A 14612-nucleotide genomic window follows, 5' to 3' on the forward strand; every position below is an offset into this window, starting at 1 on the left:
TAATGGTACAGCAATGAAACTTTATAAGTTCATTTATTTTGAGACTTGTTCGATTAACAAGGAGGTTAGTGGGTTTTGCAATTCATACCTATGTTTCTTTTCTCTGTCCAAATTGATGTTCAGTTTACAGACTTGCATGTCTTGTGTGAGCTTCATTTTGATTGGGGATTTATTTTGGCCAAATACATATTATTCCTTGGGCAATCAATCAATCAACAGTGAATGTCTCAAGGATTAACAACCCATAAATCCTGAAAATATTCCAGATCTTGTAGTTACAGAAGTGAAGGCCATAAAAACTGTAGATAAGTTTAGTAATGTGTATCTATCAGAAATATTTTTTTCTATTTAGTTAGAAATATATTTTGATAAATGTTTAAACTACAGATGCTTAGTGCATTAGGCTATTTTTAAAAATGTAAGGAATATGATTTCTTGAACAGGCAGTTGTTTTCTAGGTGCTGACAACGCCATATGTTCCAAGAACCAGAAATCCAATATGGGAATCCCATGTGGAATTCTTCGTGGAGAATCTTACTGAGGTACATCTTTAGGGATCTGAAGTAAAAATCGTACTAAAATAATTGATGAAACAAGTTAGAAATTGGATAATTCTTGCAATCATAAACAGTTTTTTTCTGGTGAGATGATTAGGTCATATTTAAAAATAGAACCCGGTTTGTAAATCACCATCTGCATAGCTCCTTTATTTGCTTATTTATTGAAAATCAAAATTTAAGCTATACAGATTTCTTAGATTCTGGAGGAAATATTAGAATATTTTTTTTAATTTTTAGCATGTTTTCATGGGATAAAAATCTGATTTTTCTGCCAGTTAACAAGATTTGTTCTTTTATTTAGTGAGTTTTTCACTACAGTATAAGTAATACAGTGAAATCTCTATTTTCAAAACAAAATTTGTTTCCCAGATCCAGTATCATTAAACATACCAGGTTGTTTGCTCTACTGATAGACCAGATGAGTTTTTGGTATGGTCTGTTATCTGTCATCCATTCATCTGTTAGTACAAATTTGTTATCGCTTCTCCTCCGAAACTACTTGGATGATTGCTTTGAAACTTTATACTTACAATCATCCTGTGATGTAGTTGGTCCTAAATGAAAATGGTACTGTTTGGATATCCATTATGTCTCACAGTGGCTAGCATGAAAATCATGTTATGGTTACTCCTGAATGCATTATCACACTTCTTTTGATGTCTAGTCGGGTTTAAGTGAAAGTGGTTCTGATCAGATGGCCACTATGGCCACCAAGGCAGCCATCTTGAAAATATTAATATTTACTACTCTTCTTGAATGGGGTTTTCATTTAAAGACCTCATATTATGTCTAGCTGGTCTTAAATAAAATTGATGCCAATCTGACATTCACTATGGCAACCACAGCCATCTTAACAAAATTTGTATCGCATCTCTACTTGAAGAGAAAGTCATAATATCATGTGGTTTTCACTAGAAGATTTATTAAGGTGTCCAGTTGGTCTTAATTGAAACTTGTGCCATTCTGACACCCATTATGATGATTATGACATGGATTTTCACCAAATGATTTCTAACAATGTCCACTTTGTCCTAGGTGTAATTGGTGCCAAGTTGACATTCAGTATGTGTAATACAGCAGCTAAGTTAAAAAGTCTTGTTGCTAAAGAATATCAGAGATGGTTTTAACACTTGACAGCTACAAAGAATAAATATCCTCAGCAGTACCTTCAGGGGACTCTTGTTTTTTCTCGAAGTTGTGATTTTAAAATATGTTGCATATTGCCATCATTGAAGTGTCCACCGAATATTCATCAAGCATGAAACATTCAAATAATTAAGAGACTTGTTATATCTTTGCGACAGATATGAGGCTTTCTTCAAGTACTGGCAAACGTTAAATAATGGCAAACTTACACAGACTTTGTGTTAAGGGCAATCTTGAATATGTGGCTGAAGTGATATTTCATCTTTGATTTGTAGTACCTGATGTAACGACTCTCTTAAATGTAAATTGCATCTCAAATCTTTTACCATTACCATTTTTATGCTTGCACATGAATGTACTCAGATTGCTGTGGGAATCTCTTTTAGGCAGACCTTACATTTTATGTATTTGACTGGGATGGCACCAACATCATCGATGATGATTTCCTGGGATACACAACCTTCTCACTTTCAGAGGTAAATATCATTCTTATGAAATTAATTTCATATCCTGTTCTTGCAGTAGTCATCTAGATCAAAGGTAACAGGGTAAAATATAAACATTCTTAAATATATTTTCATATGTCAAATCAAGAATGTTCCGACACTATTTTGCATACACTTGATTACTCAAACACTAGGTGGCATACACTTGATTACTCAGACACTAGATGGCATACACTTGCCTATGCAGACACTGTATGGCATACACTTTCTTATACAGCCACTAGATGGAATACACTTGCTTATACATGCACTGGATAGCATATTCTTGATTATTCAGACTCTAGATGGCATGTACTTGTTTTCAGACACTAGATGGCATACACTTATACAGACACTGGACCACTCTGGTGGCCTAGTAATTAGAGCATCCGCCTCAGAAGCAGGAGGTTGTGGGTTTGAACCCCAACCAAGTCATACCAAAGACTTATAAAAATGGTACTAACAGCTGCTTTGCTTGGCGCTCAGCATTAAGAGATTAGTGTTAGGACTGGTCGGCCTGGTGTCAGGATAATGTGACTGGGTGGGACATCATGCTATGTGTCTGTGGCATGATGCCCCAGTGCTAGACATCACTGCAAACTGCCACACTGCAGACATCATAGTGATATGACTGAAAAATTGTCAAAGCTACGTTAAAAATCCTAATCACACACACAGACACACACACACACTGGATAGCATATTATTTATTCAGACACAAGATGGCATGCACTTGCTTATTCATACACTAGATGGCATACATTTGCTTATTCAGACACTAGATGGCATGGCATACACTTATTCAAAATGGATGGCACTGCATATACATGCTTATTAAGATACTGAATGGCATGGCATACATTTGTTTATTCAAACACTAGATTGCATGGCATACACTTGTTTATTCAGACACTAGATGGCATTTTATACACTTGTTTATTCAGACACTGGTTGGCTTGGCATACACTTGCTTATTCAGACATTGGATGATATACACTTGCCTTTTACTTAAGGATGTTTTCCTTATCTGGTCCAAATGGAAGAAATATCACAGGTGTGTAATATGATGACCCTGAACTCCTGACCTCAAGTGAACTGATTGATTTTAAGTTCCTAGATATCCCAAAGTACCATTATCTTTTTATACACATGGTTTATGGACTAAAAACAAAGGACAAAAGATGCACACATAGAAGCAATTTCAGAACTTGAAGGAAAAAGATAGTCCTGGTAGCATCAAGATTTCTGTATCCCAAATAAGCCAATGAGAAGAAAAGAATTAAGATAGTTGAAAGAAAGACAGGAATTCTGGCATGATAGTAGATCATACTTAATGGAATACAGTACACATATTCTAGAATTACATGTAATACTACTCTTTTCCAGGACAGTTTCCTCCTGGATAATGTCCTTCAAACAATTTTATACTTGGACCAGTGCTCAAAGAATTTTTTTTATTGACACAGGCCCAATGCTAGTGACTAAAAACAAGCTCAAGCCCAGACTTAAATCACACTAGCCCAGACTCCAATTTCCATATACCCAAAATTGCCCTTTTTTAAATATTATTTGTAACAAAATGTGATTGCTACACTTAAATTACATAAAGATAAAAACAAAATGATATTGAATTGACTTGAGTCTTTATTTAGATCTCCAGGTCCTGAGGTCAGCCATTGTCTAATTGCTCTAATAATGCCCTTCTTACTCTGTGGATCAGCAGTGTGTATGTTCAGTAGCATCAGAAGCATGTCTTCATTTATAAATTTCTGTTTATATTTTTGTTGTTCATAGGTGCTACTTAATATATTTAACCAGTGTTTCATAACATTAGTGTAAGCACAAGCAAGGGAAAGCTGAATTATTTTTCGTTAAACTTTAACTTAAAACAGCTTGAATAACACAATAGTAATTAAACAAGACCATACAAAATACTTTTTATCTCAACACTGCCAAAGGAAGGTCAATGTTTAATCAATCACTCAGAAGCCAACATGACCACATTTGATCCCTTTATTACTTACAATACTTCTAAAACATCTGGCATTTGACCTAAACTCTCCAGATTACAACAACAAAATAATCATTTAACAGCTTGTGTATACATGATAACCTCAGTCACATCACATGACCACGCATGGTTGCAACAGTTACTGGAACAGTTCCAGTATCCACTAGACTGGTTCTGGCTGGTTTCCGGCATATAAATATTCCAAACTGTATTTTAGAATCACATGTATATTAAAGCCATATGAGCAGTAGTTATAATAACCCAGGCAATCAGTTCTCCATTCATAAATGACCTCGATCTCTTTGAACACAAATTTTTCAGCTTTCAATAGAAGTATAAGAGACGATCTCTATTAAGGTAAGGGCATACATGGGGATAAATATTAATAATTTACTAGTCTTTCAACATAAAAATAAATTTCAGCATTAACTCAGCACATCAAAGTTTTCTCAGCATATTTTTTTTACAAGTCTTGCCAGGCATGTCACATAGAATACAGGAGGGATCCGATCTGAGATTAGAGGGGCCCCAGGCATAGGGCTATTGGATGTTTTCAGCACTGACTTGGACCATTCTCTTCATTGCAAGAGGGGCTTGCACTTGGGTTCAGTGTTTTGTGCGTAAAGCATGCAATTCATAATGAACATAATACAATTGCTGCACTTGTTGCTTACCTTTGGCAAATATCACCAAAGGGAAGACTTAGCAGTGATAACTTCTGTCACTGCCAGTCTGTACATATGTCCAGTTGGCACTAATTTTCAGTCAGATTCTGAAGGGTAGTATCTCTTATTTGCATCAGTGGATCACCATCCTACTTTTCCTACAGTTCCATGAGAAAGGCAAAATGTGTTTGTGAAAGTTTTTGGAGATAATTGTGTACAGCTGTGGGATATCAACTGCCAGAATTTTGGATCTGACTGAATTTCGTGTTTCATGGAAAACTTGGTATTGGACATTGTACAGAACATTGTATAGTACTACAGATGTATGAGTGAGTAGGTGAAGATCATCATAGTAGTAATTTTTGGGACATCACCTGATCTCATGTTTCTATTGACAAGTTTGTCATCAGACTTTTCACAAAAGTTCACAAGTGCACAGAGAGCAGCCTAGTGGCTGACAGACTTAAAGGTCAAGGGTTAAGTTCACAGAGTCCTGTATTTGTTTTAGCTTTTGTTTTCATAAATTTTGGATTTTTTATATAGTTGTTGAATCATGCATTTCAATATCTTGATTTTTGTGCATGTAATGTTTCTAATTAGAGCTTCATTCCTTCAAATTTACATGTTAACACTTTTTTGCAGCACAATCCTATAGCAGTCCGTGTCCCATTGATCCTTGGTTATAACAAACATACCAATGGCAACACGCAGAATTCCACCTATGGGAACATTACAGTGTCAGTAGTATTCAGGCCAGTCACTTCAGTTGCCAAATCTGGTATGCCTTTCAACTATACACTATATCTATCTGTTTGTATGTATGTCTGATCTAATTAAATTGATTCAAACTTTGCTGATTGTGTGCATCTGGGAACTAGGAATCCATTTAAAATCAAGGACCCAAAGTATTGATAGTGCATTTTTTGCTGAAGACAGTGTAAACTTATGATATGGCACTTTATCTGTCATGTGTTATGTGTCATCATTTGTCTTACAACAAAGGTTGTTATGGCTTCACTAAAATAGCTAAACAGAGCTGCGCACAATTTTTACAGAGCATGAAGACTGCGGTTGATATTAATCTTCATATCGTGGTCATCATATTAATATTGGTAGTGCTGGGTTTTTTTTTATTGGACCATATTACCAGTGCTGATTTGTGTCTAATCAGCCCATCTTTGTATGCTGAGGTGTTTTAGAACAACACAAACTATTAGAGCCAGATCTAAATAACTTCAATAAAACATATTTATGGTCAGATTGTGGTGAAATTTACATTTTGATGCCTTTTTGGATGCAGATTACCAGCATGAAAAAAGCATACAATAATGATGTATGTTCATGGTTACTGTAGCAAGCAAATAGGGTGAACATACATTAAATCAAGTATACTTTATACTTTTCTATAGTCAAATTGTTAAACTACTTATCACATATAATCCCAGTTTATTAAAGTTTTTCAGCCTAAAATGTTCATACATTTTAATATCTTTTTTATTTGTTGCAATATTTTTCACTTATTCAGCTCTTTTAAGAAATTGTCTACTAATGCGCTATGACTAGTAAATTAGTTAATAGTTTAGTGATAAAGAACCAATACTACTTTTATAGTAAATGAAAAAATGTTCTGGAGTTTATATTGGTAACTGTGGTAATGAAAGACAGTCTAACAGAGGACTAAAAAATAGGTGGAATGTATTAGAAAGATGTGATTAGTAGAAGCTTTTATCCAAACAAAAACAGTATTCATTTTTCAAAGAATAAAATGTAATCATCCTGTTTTCATTTGACCCTGGAGGTAAAATACTAATTATACATGCAGAACAATTATATTGATTATGTGTGTGAAGAAAATACTGTTTCTGCAATGAAGTCAAACTTAGCTGGCAGAACAAGAAACTAATATAATTTTCTCATTTGAAATTTGTGTAATGGATGATTTCTCACATTTTGTTGTAAACAGAGTAATATGACTCTATGATCTTTAAGTAATAGAAAAGAATAAAAGCCAAGTTTTGTAAAATTTGACAAATAATTTATTTTCCTAGAAGACAAAGTGAGAATGCAAATAGAACTTGTGGCATTTTGAATTAAATCCCAAATAGTCCTAGAATTTCTAACACAAGCTTTAATTAATAAAGTTCTGAATAAACTTTTAGTGGTATTTCAAATAATATCAAACAATGAAGGTGTTGATGTGCCCGTAGTGGCCTGTAGTCACGAATGTACTAATGCACTAATAGTGTGAAGTGTAATGATGTGCCAGCAGACCTTTAGTGAATCACAATAATATAATCCAGTGTTTGAATTCACTATAATTCCAAGTTAATGCCTCAGTCCAAGAATATTATTGAATACTTTGTAATTCCAGAGAATAATATTTTGGAATAAATAATTATAGCCCAAATCAAATACAGAACACAACAAGCGATTCTGTTTCAAGATCTTACAGCATGAAAAAATAATTTTTTCCGGTAAACAATATTATATAAAAAAACTAAGACACAAAGGAATAATCTGGAAGAGGACCAAAAGTTCCTTTTTTGAACAATCTAAGTTTTAATGAGAAGGTCTGTTACTATAATTATACGAAAGAACATGATAGACATAATGTCCTTGACTCAGCTACGGTAATATTCTTAATATTTAACCTACACTCACAGAAAAATGTAAACTATGTATTATGTTGTTTAAGGCTAAAAAGAAATCAATGACTCTGGTAATGTAGACAGTGAACTGGATTTTGACAAGATCAGCTAAGAATACAATTTTACATAACCCACAGCATATAATGAATTTTTAAAAATCTAACAAACAATGCAAGTTGAATATACTTAACAACAGGCATATATGTAATTTCAGCTGCTAGTAATTATCATTTAGACAAATACATGTATTTGTACCTATGATACATGCAATGGCTGACACCAGACCCATCTGCACTTATACCATAAACTGCACTTTCTCAGATTTTGTTAATCATCACACATGCTGAATTAAAGTAAAAATTCAAATTTCTTTTTCGCACGTAAAAATATTTTAAAAAGTGAGGTTTTATTAGCTCTACAGGTCTCATCTGTCATCTGTCAGCCATCCATGAATTAGCACAAGTGTATTATTACTGCTTCTCATAGTGCTGTTGGAGGACTGCCATGAAACTTTACACACATATTCATCCTGTTGGTCCTAAATAAAAATTATGCCACTCAGATATCCAATATGACCACAACAGTGGCCATTTGACATCTTATTATTGCTACTGCTCCTAAATGGTGACTGCTTTGGTGGCCTGAGTGGTTATAGTGTCAACCTTGGTTTCAGGAAGTCACGGGTTCAAACCCCAGCTGGGTCATACCAGAGACTTGTATAAATGGTACTTCCAGCTGCCTTGCATGGCACTCAGTTTAAGAGGTTAGTGTTTTAGGACTGTTCGGCCATGTGTCAGGATAATGTCACTGGTGGGACATGACACTACATGTCTGCAGCATGATGCCCTGGTGCTGCATATCACTGCAAACTGCCACACTGCAACATCATGGCAATATGTCTTAAATTGTTAAAGCTACATTAAAAATCTAAATCACACACACACACACACACACACACTGGCTGGGTATAGGAACATTATGCTTAAACCAGAAAACTTATTGTGATTTCTTGTTGGTCCTTAATGGAAACAGTGCAGATCTGATGTCCAATAGGGCACCATGGCACCAGTCTTGAAATCTAATTGTTACTCCTACAAAACAGAAAGGCAAACTGCCACACTGCAACATCATGGCAGTATGTCTTAAATTTTTAAAGCTACATTAAAAATCTAAATCACACAGACACACACACACACACACACACACACACACTGGCTGGAACATTATGCTTAAACCAGAAAACTTATTGTGATTTCTTGTTGGTCCTTAATGGAAACAGTGCAGATCTGATGTCAAATAGGGCACCATGGCAGCAGTCTTGAAATCTAATTGTTACTCCTACAAAACAGAAAGGCATATGTTTTGTTGGTCCTAAAGTAAATGGTGCTAATCTGATATCCAAAAATGCTCACCATAATGAACTTATTGCTACTGTTAAATGGAAAGTCATTTTGACATGGGATTTTCATCAGAAGACTTGTTATTGTGTCTTATTGGTCATGAATGAAAATAATCCAAAATTGACCAACAGTTACAGTCACAACCACCATATGGCTGTCTTGAAAATATTGTTATCTATACTCATCCCAAATGGATGGCTATATCAACATGAGGTTTTAGTCAGTAGACTTCTTATGATACCTAGGTGGTCCTGAGTGAAAATCGACATCAGTCTTTTCAAGGGACTTTCATCTGTAAGAGTTATTGCCCTTTTTGATTTGCTGCTGTAGGTGCTAGTTTCAGAATTGTTTTCAGTGGAGAGCTATTTACATCATCATTATGAGGCATTCCTTATTCTGCTTATATCAGTGAAAAGGCATGTACCCTGTTCTCTTGGAGTGTTTTATGACAACAGACCTGGATCTGTTCTGTTTGCAGATGTATGCTTACTATACATGAAACAATAAATTTAAGTAATAGACAGAAGAAAATTATTTGGCTGTTTAACAGGTAAATTGGCATTTGATAAAGTGGCGTTTTACTGATAATTTCTTCTCTTTTTTTATGATAGAGAGGTTTCGAGCCCCCAGTTCAGAGCTTTGTTCAGCGGAGGTGCTGTACATGGAAGATTTGACCTCCCCAGGTTTTAAGGTAATTACATTCTCTGTCCAGATTATTCACCTTATTTTGACACCCCTTTATTTGCTTTCTAAAAAATGTGTGAGTGCCTAGCTTTTAGCATTTATATTAATAACTTTAAATCTCTACATATATTATTTTGACAATACAATTTTTCACTGTTGTTTCCAATTTTTCTTGCATATTTATGTATATGTAGTGAAGTTATGTTAAATATTTAACATATCTAGCCTATTGCACGGTTCATACGGTATTTGAAGGTTATTGACAGTTTGAGAAAAATGAGGTAGCATTTTCAAGGCCTTGAAAGTTTGGGCAAATCAAGCGGATTACCCTGAGGTCTATAAAGGTCTTTCATGCTTGACATAAACCCAAACATTTTAATTTCTTACCAAGATCACAAATAAAATTGCCCAAGGTTCTTAGATTCGGATGTATTCAAGTTTTCCTGGTTTCTTTCTTTTGATGACCCATTCAGTTTCATTTCATCATTAAACATTATAGTATTTTGCATTCATTGTTTTCTCATATAACATAACTTTTATAAAAGATGTTAGCGAAAATAGGTCTTGGAAATTTATGTTTGTGGTCTTTGAAAATTTGGGAAAAGTTTTTAAATTTATCATTCAGAATTCTGTATGAACCCTGTATTGTCACATGAAAATAATGTAAATTTGTGATGAGATTTTGTATTTTTGAAAGAATAAAATAGCAAAATATTAATGATTTCATGGTTTAAACAATATAGTACACAAATAGTTATTCGAGTACATATGAAAGTATGCAGTGTTCTTGGCAGTGATAGTTCTCTCATTGCATGTGGTGGTATGTACAGGTCTTGGTGGTGATAGTTTATGCAGTGCAAATGGTGGCATGCTGTGGTCTTGATGGTGTAACTCCCTTAGTACATATGGTGTTATGCAGCCATCTTGGTGGTGCTGAACAGTTCCATCAGTACATATGGTGGTATGTGGTGGTCACAAACGACAGATGAATGTATTAGGGCTGAAATAAGTTACTGAACATTTGAATCAGAATTCTTTTTCATGAATATTTGAGTAGAAAATTAGTATTAGAATGTTTGTTTGCTATTAAATAGCCAGACTCAGCAGTTGACCATGCTGACCACAGTCACTCCTTTCTGCCAGTAACAAACCAGATTCAGCAGTTGACCATGCTGACCACAGTCACTCCTTTCTGCCAGTAACAAACCAGACTCAGTAGTTGACCATGTTGACCACAGTCACTCCTTTCTGTCAGTAACAAACCAGATTCAGCAGTTGACCATGCTGACCATAGTCACTCATTTCTGTCAGTAACAAGCCAGACTCAGTAGTTTACTGTGCTGACCACTGTCACTTCTTTCTGTAAGTAACAAATCAGACTCAGTAGTTGGCTGTGCTTACCATGGTCACTCCTTTCTGTAAGTAACAAGCTAGACTCAGTAGATGGCTGTGCTGACCAGTCACTTCTTTCTGTCAGTAACAAGCCAGACTCAGTAATTGGCTGTGCTGACCACGGTCACTTCTTTCTGTAAGTAACAAACCAGACTCACTAGTTGGCTGTGCTGACCACAGTCACTTCTTTCTGTAAGTAACAAACCAGACTCATTAGTTGGCTGTGCTGACCACAGTCACTCCTTTCTGTCAGTAACAAGCCAGACTCAGTAGTTGACCGTGCTAACCACAGGTACTTGTTTCTGTTAGTAACAAGCCAAACTCAGTAGTTGACTGTGCTGACCACAGGCACTCCTTTCTGTCAGTAAAAAGGGGAAAACTATCAATAATATCCAGGTCACTTTTCCCCCTTCATCAGAGGGAGACTAAATCATGCATTTGGAGATTTGACTTATAGCTGATTTAGTGTTAATTTTCTTACATTATCAGCATGTACAGTAATGCCTAAATGTGTCAAAGTAAAGAAGATATATGAAACTTTTTCCTCACATGCAATTTAAGTACTTTACTGATAATTTAGACTACATTTATGCATAGTTTCTCCATTGCTTCATGACCGCTCTGGTGGCCTAGTGGTTAGAGCATCTGCCTCAGATGCAGGAGGTTGTGGGTTCAATCCCTGGCCAAGTCATACCAAAGACTTACAAAAATGGTACTAACAGCTTGGCACTCAGCATTAAGAGGTTAGTGTTAGGACTGGTCGGCCTGGTGTCAGGATAATGTGACTGGGTGGGACATCTTGCTACATGTCTGTGACATGATGCCTCAGTGCTAGACATCACTATAAACTGCCACACTGCAGACATCGTAGTGATATGACTGAAAAATTGTTAAAGCTATGTTAAAAATCCAAATCACATGCAAACACACTCGGTTGCTTCATGCCTTGTCTACTTAGATCCAGTGTTAATGGTGTACACTTCTTTTGTGTCATGTTTCTTTCAGGTCTGGTGATTACTGTTGAGTGAATATGCTTCTTTAAAGCCTCATGATTACTGTTTATCCTGTACTGGAACTAATATGAACCATTACAATCAGTCAGAACTGAAATTGGCCATTTCACTGCATAACATAATGAACAATGTGTAGAACAGGGATCATATCAATGGCAACAAATCCTTTTGTCAGTAACTGAATTCAATGCTTAAATCTAGTAATTCAGTCCGAATCGGATGTTTTGCATGTTAAATAAGAAATAATTGAGTAATCAGTTGTGTTTATGAATTGTCTTACATTTTTCACAATCAGGTCAACATATATAAAAAGATTTGTGTGATTTTCAATGTGAAAAAGCTTACTGTTTGTAAAATTGATGTATTAGACGATCCCCTCATTTAACTCAAGAAGTTATGGAGAGTTAGTGACATGTTGTTTCCTATAATCCAAAACAAAATGTACCCACAACCCCTAAAATGTCATTTGGATTTAACTGACCAAGCTTATAGTGCAGCACAGCTGGGGAGTGGTGGGGGTTGTCAATAAATACCAAGGTAAACCAAAAAATGAAGAGTGGAAAGTAGATAATTATAATCCTTGTCATGATTTGTTTGTTGTCAATGACTAAAGCTTAAATTTCAGAGAATCAAAAATAGTATAGTAATGGAGAGTCATGTTTTAGTAATTTCCCCTATTACATTATTTTAGAAAATGAAGAGCATTGCCAGATCAATTTATTTCACTGTTTCCACATGAAATCTATACTCATATAATTTTTTGTAAAATGCAGTAGAGGAAAAAGTGATACATAACTTGCCATCACCATATGGCTGGTAAATAGTATTGGTAGAAAGGAGTGATAACAACTCTCCATCACTATTTTGCTAGTGTTGTGATGATAATACAGCAGTTGCAATTCCTAATAAACAGCCAGGCATGAACTTCAAAGAAAGTAACTTTTGGACTGCAGCTTACAGGCATAATGAAGTGTTTACTTTTGTCCATTGCAAGACACCATTGACCAAGGACTTTTTTTAGTGCAGACTAACGGGAGTGATTTTGTCTAAATCTGGATAGGGATTTTTTAATTAAATGGTACTTGGACTGGTAAACATAGAGATGTTTGGAAGCCTGTCTTTCAAATCGGTTAGCAGATTTTTCTGTAATTATCTGAAATTAATTTTTAACCCATTTTATAAACAGCTTTAACCTTGGCTACCTTTATTTGTGTTAAGAAGATTCTTTTTATAATGCTTTGATTTATTATGTAGGTAAGATATGGAGCAATAATATTGGCACATTTTTTCAAGATGAAATTACCTATTTGGTCCAATCCATCAGATTTCTTGAATTAAACTGCCACTCTCTTGACATAAATGGAATAATGAATTGAACCTTTTCAGAAATATTTAACTTGATAAAATAATGACATTTTATTATTTACATTATTATCTGAAATATTGGAATTCACATTTGTTTCATTAAATCTGTTAAGAATATTATGTATATCATAAGTTATTTTGCCATCAATTTTTAGTTGATTTGGGATCTTATGGGTTTCTTTTTGGAGTAAAATCATTCAGAATTTTCCTCATTTATTTGGCCTTTCTGCATTTCATCATCCTTTTCCAGATGACATTAGAGGCTAGGTGTTGTAAGTCTGCTTTAGGCAATAGGCTTACAGTCAGTGTACAATACTGATGTAAAACACCTGAGTCATATTGAATCATTTCAGAACTACAACTTGCATAATCAATAAATTAATTAACAGTATTTTGTTACCTTTTTCACAGTAGGAAGCATGGTAGTAATTAAAACAAGCAATGGTATCTATTTCAGAGAAAATAAGAATTTGTTTTGTAACATTATTGTATATGTAATTCCTATACACTTATCTTTTTATCATCTGCCAGTCATCAACCAAACATCATTCCATCACTACACAGTCAGATGAGGTAAATTTTGTCATTTTCATCCTTGCTTCAGCTTTTCCATTCCTCTTTGCTGCAACTCCTTCATTTCTAGCATGTGTCAGTGTTTTCTTATATTTCATTTGCAACTTTGAATATATGCTGAACCTGCTATTGGAACCACCTCTGCTATTTATGAAACAAAGATTGACCAAGAAGTTGCAATGCATCAAATTATTTTTTCATTTGCAACTTCTCTGTCAATTCTACAGTCAGTCCAATAATATAAATAGCCATTGTGATCCAAATAGGTTATGGTTTTGCAAAGAAATTTTTGGCAAGGAAAATGTTTGGTTTTTATGTTAATTTCTGTGCTGACTTAAATCTAAGGCAAAATTTTGTTTTGCAGAAATAGCCAAGGTGGACTGAATGTCTTATATTTATGTTTAACGTTCTGTCCAGTTTATTATAAGATTATGCTTTATGTTTACCATATATTTGCAATCACCACTTATCCAGTTGCAGAAAAAGGGATCTTTTTAATGCTGAATTAGAATGGAAACAGGGTGCAACACTTTGAGGGGTGCAAACTAGAACTATAGCAATAAATGTTTGAGCTGTCATTAGGTAATTTCTGTATGCTTTTATACCCTTGTCACAGGCAGGGATATATTTTTAGTAATGATTGGTCCATTTTGATAATCATTCAAGCAGC

General features: G+C 34.8%; 1 protein-coding gene across 3 annotated transcripts in view; it reads left to right on the forward strand.

Moving 5' to 3' along the window:
* Window positions 1-14612, forward strand: part of LOC149804462 (extended synaptotagmin-1-like) — a 201036-nt gene that overhangs the window by 118107 nt on the left and 68317 nt on the right. For 2 of the 3 annotated variants that reach the window (XM_089940669.1, XM_089940671.1), the window contains exons 12-16: window positions 459-542; window positions 2093-2182; window positions 5510-5645; window positions 9527-9606; window positions 13901-13942. In XM_089940669.1, the coding sequence (XP_089796795.1) occupies window positions 459-542; window positions 2093-2182; window positions 5510-5645; window positions 9527-9606; window positions 13901-13942 (432 nt within the window). The remainder of the gene's footprint in view (window positions 1-458; window positions 543-2092; window positions 2183-5509; window positions 5646-9526; window positions 9607-13900; window positions 13943-14612) is intronic. The other variant, XM_089940670.1, reaches the window with a different exon arrangement.

The sequence above is a fragment of the Sinohyriopsis cumingii genome, chromosome 2, assembly GCF_028554795.1.
Source record: "Sinohyriopsis cumingii isolate HCF-2022 chromosome 2, ASM2855479v2, whole genome shotgun sequence".
NCBI classification, from domain to species: domain Eukaryota; kingdom Metazoa; phylum Mollusca; class Bivalvia; order Unionida; family Unionidae; genus Sinohyriopsis; species Sinohyriopsis cumingii.